This window comes from Sceloporus undulatus, chromosome 4, assembly GCF_019175285.1.
Source record: "Sceloporus undulatus isolate JIND9_A2432 ecotype Alabama chromosome 4, SceUnd_v1.1, whole genome shotgun sequence".
Taxonomy (NCBI): Eukaryota; Metazoa; Chordata; class Lepidosauria; order Squamata; family Phrynosomatidae; genus Sceloporus; species Sceloporus undulatus.
Window position 1 is genome coordinate 127,491,177 of NC_056525.1, and position 5,511 is coordinate 127,496,687.

At 48.0% G+C, this 5,511-nt stretch overlaps 1 protein-coding gene across 1 annotated transcript in view; it reads right to left on the reverse strand.

The window, feature by feature from the left end:
• LOC121929040 overlaps positions 1-5,511 on the reverse strand; it is a 31,625-nt gene that overhangs the window by 7,215 nt on the left and 18,899 nt on the right. Inside the window, exon 5 of the mRNA XM_042464362.1 lies at positions 4,532-5,471. Within this exon, the coding sequence (XP_042320296.1) occupies positions 4,532-5,471 (940 nt within the window). The remainder of the gene's footprint in view (positions 1-4,531; positions 5,472-5,511) is intronic.

The window sequence follows — 5,511 nt, forward strand, 5'->3', positions numbered from 1 at the left end:
AAAAAAAAGAAAAAAGAATGGGCCTTTCTTTTACAGAAAACAAAACTTAGCACCAATGTTGCTTTGCTATGGCACACTAAGAAGTCAGTAGTTAGAAAAATAAATTCAAAAGGAAAAGGGCTACACTAAAAAAAATGAAAAGAAATAATTCAGAAATAAGATAACAAAAAATTATAGAAAAAACGTAAAGAGTCACCAAGCCAAAAATATGGAGATCTATAATTAATAAAAAGACAGAACTTGAGAATCTAAATATGAGTAAAGCTCAAAGTGCAATTTTTTATTTAAAACAGTGCTATTAGGAACGTGGTAATAAAAACTCATGTCTACTAATGAAAGCATTTTAAAAGATATTAATTAGGTATATGATTCATGTAATTAAAACTAATAACAATGAATTATTTTACTTCCCCTACAGAAATCAACAATGAATTTTATCATTTTACTCTAATCTCTACAAATCAGAAATAACCTCCACAACTAATTTAGATATCTTTAATCCTCTTCCTCTAAAAAAAAACCTCATAATAAATATTGTAAACATGTATTAAATAACTCCATTGCTCTCAAAGAAATAATTTCTTTTCTTAAACCAGCAAAATCTTCAGGAAATGATGGACTTCAGGGAAAACATATCCATATAACTATAATCTAAGTTTATGATCCAGCTACAGAGGCAGAAAAAGAACAAATTGAAAGATTCTGCTGGACTAACGACTTGAATACATGGCTGGAAAATGGATGCCTCAGGGTCTCATCAGATTCTTCCTACAAACAGAAGTTAGATGTGTTTTGACTTACAGTCTTGGTCTGTAATTCATAGGTCAGTGGCCAATGAATTTTTTCATAGAATCATCGAGTTGGAAGAGACCACAAGGGCCGTTCAGTCCAACCCCCTGCCATGCAGGAACACGTTATCAAAGCATGGACTGCTTCAGTGACCAAGGATGGCATCTCTCCTCTGAATGACTATCTGAAGTCAGTAATGCATTGAATGAGGTACTTGTCATAGGCAATCCCAATTCAGGTATGGTGATAAGATCCCCAGTTCTGGATGGGGTCACACTTCCCCTAAAGGACTGTGTTCGCAGCTTGGGGGTGCTCCTCGACTCGTCGCTTCACCTGTTGTCCCAGGTGGATGCGACAGCCAGGAGTGCCCACTATCAGCTCCAGCTGATTCGCCAGCTATGACCCTTCCTGGAACAGGAAAACCTTGAAACAGTTGTACACTCCCTGGTAACCTCTCGTCTCGATTTCTGCAATGCACTCTACATGGGGCAACCCTTATGCCATGTTCGGAAGCTGCAGCTGGTTCAAAACATGGCAGCCAGATTGGTGACTGGGAGTCCCAAGTTTGATTCTATCACACCCATTCTAAAATCTCTTCACTGGCTACCTATTAGCTTCCGGGCACAGTATAAGGTGTTGGTTATTACCTATAAAGTTCTACATGGCCTGGGTCCAGCTTAACTGAGGGAACTCCTCCTCTCATATAATACTTCCTGCACTCTCAGGTCCTCTGGGAAGAATCTACTGCAGAGAACTAGAGAGAACTAGACTGGTAACTACTTCCCAGAGGACGTTTTCTGTTGTCTCTCCAAAAATTTGGAACGATCTGCTGGACGAGATCTGCCAACTAACATCTTTGGAGGCCTTTAAGAAGGCAATAAAAACGGGTCTCTTCCGGCAGGCATTCCCAAATTGATCCCCTAATCTCACTCTCCACTTGCTTAAATTGTTCTCTTCGGACTGATTCGTTCTTGACTGACTTTGATTGGACGCTGTGTCCTCGGCTAACCCCTAGTGCATACTGGGGTCGGAGCAAAGGCCCGTCTGTAATGGGCCTCAAACTACTTTTGCACACTGAACTCAATTTTCAAAACATGAAGTAAACTGAGGATTGGGGAGAAATGGGCAGATGAAAGAGAAACGGGGACATTTTAAAGGCAGCTGAAGAACAAGGATGACAGAATTAATCAGGACTTTCTCTGTCAAATCTTGGCAGTTAGAGGATATGGCCTACATACATATTACCAGGTAGGGTTGCCATATCCCGCCCGGGGACGGGACTTTCCCAGGTTTGAACTGTAGTTTAGTGAGTGGTATAATGAGGCCATCCATGGTGTTTTCTTGGCAAGATTTCTTCAAGGGGTTTTCCTTGCCCTTCTCTGAGGCTGAGAGAGTGTGACCTGACTCCAGAAGTCTGCCCCCGGAAGGCAGAAGTCTACATCTGGAGGTTCCATCCCCGGGTGACATCTGGTGTGAGAACGCCACTGAGGGTTTGGGCAGTTCTTCTCTAAAAGGTTCACCATCACTGGGTCTGGCTGTTGGTAGGACAACCTGCTGTCATACTAGGCAGTAAATTCAGTCTCCCAGCCTACTCTCTGTCCCAAACATTAGTGAAATGATCTTGATTGGTACCAGGGACAGGAACTTTAGTAACAGTGGCCCATGGCTTTGGATATTCTGAGATCTCTTCCATGTCCTGTTTTTTACATGATGTGAAAAACATTAATTTTACAAAACATATTTTTGGAAGACATATTATGAGCTTTGTGTGTATGGAGTTACAGCCCTTCAATATCTATTTTTTCATTTTATTTTTAAAGTACTTTGATTTCCCCTTTTTGACCTAAATTCCCAATGCTATCCTCACAAGAACCAAATCAATTGCTGATTGATTTGCCAGAGTAAAAAACTGGAGACAGCTCCTGTCCCTTTAACTTTGTATGTAGAGAGGAATTTCAGCAGGTGTTGCTTTTACCTGGTTCCATGCCAGCAGCACTAGAAATTTCCTTTCTGCTAACAGAAAGGTACAAGACAGTCACCTCCACATTTCAGTTATGACAACCTAACTGATGAATGTGACCAAACACCATGGAGCCAACATGGTGTGTTAGTTTATGTGTTTGACTAGAACACTGAGATGCCACAGTTGGTATGTTTGCTGAGCCATGGATACTTGGGCAAGTCATACCTGTCAGCCTCAGAGCCAAAGCAACAGTAAATCCCTTCCGAACAAGTTCTGCAAGAAAACTCTGTGGTCACAATCAGTCAGAAATGATGTGAACACAAGGGACCAACAAATTGGTGTAAATTGCATTTATTTATTGTCTTCTTGGTGAGACTACCCACTGGATTCATGTCTTTGTCTCTCATTCTCCAAAATCTATTTGCACTTGAGGTCTGGGTAGAGATTTTAAAGGAGACTTCCCTCTTCCTACCACCTAGTATTTGCTTTCACCTACCAGAGATTATTGATTTATCACTGTGAGGGAAGTGCAGTAAACTAGGTTCCTGACTACAGTAGAAAGAAATAATTGGTCTAGGGCTGCAAAGTCTAGGTTGTAGGAATAATATGAGTCTAGGTTACGGAAAACAAGTTATCATCACTTGTTGTCCTTGTATTGCAATCCTTGCATAATCACTGCCTGGATGACTGGCTTCCTCTGTGGTTTGCAGTACCTTGCCCCACCCTGTCCTGTTGTACCACAAAATGTTTCACATCCTCATTCTTGGAGACACCCTCCACTGTCTCAGACATGAAGAGTGTTATGCTCTTTCCAATTTTTCTTGATTTCCAAAAAAAAAAAATCCAGTCTCACTGGAACAAGAGTGCTAAGAGGGAAAACTGAGTTTCTCACTTCTACACGACTCTTCAGCCAAGACCCAAATGCCTCATTTTTTTATTGTTCTGTGCATAGGTAGATACAGAAGGATTTGGAAAAAATGAATTTACAGGAAAGCATTTTGGCCAGTATCCAGTGGACACTTGTATGAGGAACTGGAGCCTCTACAGACTGGTGTTACACTGGTGTGGGGGCATGGTGAATGAAGCTAGCTGCCCCACACCAGCATCATGCCGCATGTCCAACTACATGGCGGGGGCTTCACGTGCTCTGTGGTGCACATTTAAATGTGCTGTGCCAAAGGATGCTGAAAAGCCACTGCAGCAACAGCTAAGTGTACCCTTTCCATGGCATGCAAAGAGTGCTTTTTGCAGCTTCTTTTTGTGCCAATGGAAAGGCCAGCTTGAGGCTGCGGCAGGCGGTTTGTCATGGCCCCGATCTGGTGCTTCCCTAGGAGGCCATCTGTTGAGCCCCCTAGTTTCAAAAAGTTTTTCTCCCTGGTTTTTTTTTCAAAGTAGATGTTAACTGAACCCATTTTCCCTGGTAATAGGGTTGCCATAATTCCCTACCTCAAAACCGGGCATTGTGCAGCAAATGTAGGACATTTAAAAAATGGAGGACACACCAAATTAAGTAAAAAACATAAATAAGTTTTAAAACCCTTACGCTCCCTCTTAGCACCTGGGGCCTCCCTGCTGCTCATACTGCCGTCCTCAAAGGGAGGTGGACGTGGCAGTAGAAGGCCTAGCAGCCACCCCACACCCAAGCACCTTTACTTTATCTTCTGGGGCCTTTGCCAAGGCCCCAAGCAAGCATCCCAATCCCTTATGCTGTTGATCTCAGTGGAGTTGCTGAGCGCAGCACCACCTGCCAGGCCCCACCAGCACTGGTGGAGGCCTCACCTGGCGCTGGCCTTTGCTGAGGCCAGTTGAGCCCGCGGCCGTAGCCCGACTGCAGAGCCGCCTCCCAGGCCTCCCCACGGGCGGAGGAGCCTGTACCGGACCACCGCGGAGTCACGCCTCCAGGCCTTGCCGAGGCCAGAGGAGCCTGCGGCCGGAGCCCCGACTGCGGAGCCACCTCCCAGGCCTCGCCGAGGAGGAGGAGCCAGCGGCTGGAGCCCAAACCACGGAGCCCGCTTAGAGGCTTGCGAGGCAAAGGAGCCCACGGCCGGGCCCGACTGCAAAGCCGCCTCCCAGGCTTCAGCAAGGGCGGAGGAGCCCGGCCGGAGCCCCCAACGCAGAGTCCGCTCAGAGGGCCTTGCCGAGGCCGGAGGAGCCTGTGGCCGGAGCCCCGACTGTGGAGCTGCTCCCAGGCCTTGCCGAGGTCAGAGGAGCCCGCGGCCGGAAGCCCCAACCGCGGAGGCCACCTCAGGGCCTTGCCGAGGCCAGAGGAGCCTGCGCCAGCCCCAACTGTGGAGCGCCTCAGAGGCCTTGCTGAGGGCGGGGGAACCGCGGCCAGAGCCCCACCACGGAGCCACCTCAGGGGCCTTGCCGAAGCCGGGGAGCCCACGGCTGGAGCCCGACTTCGGAGCTGCCTCCCAGGCCTCGCCGAGGACGGAGGAGCCCGCGGCCGGAGCCACAACCGCAGAGCCGCCTCGAGGCATTGCCGAGGCCAGGGAGCCGCGGCCGGAGCCCCGACTGCAAGCCGCCTCCCAGGCTTCGCAAGGTCGGGGGGAGCCCATGGCGGACCCCCACCGCGGAGCTGCCTCAGAGGCCTTGATGAGCCAGAGGAGCGGCCCCAGCAGGCCACAGAACAAGCGCACTGGCGGCTGCGGCCGTGGGGACTGCAAGAGCGGCCAAAGGCGCCGCCACAGTGGCACCCTAACAAAGCCCGGGGGGCTATCTCAGGACAAAGGCCCAAACAGGACAGGGACCGTGCAGAC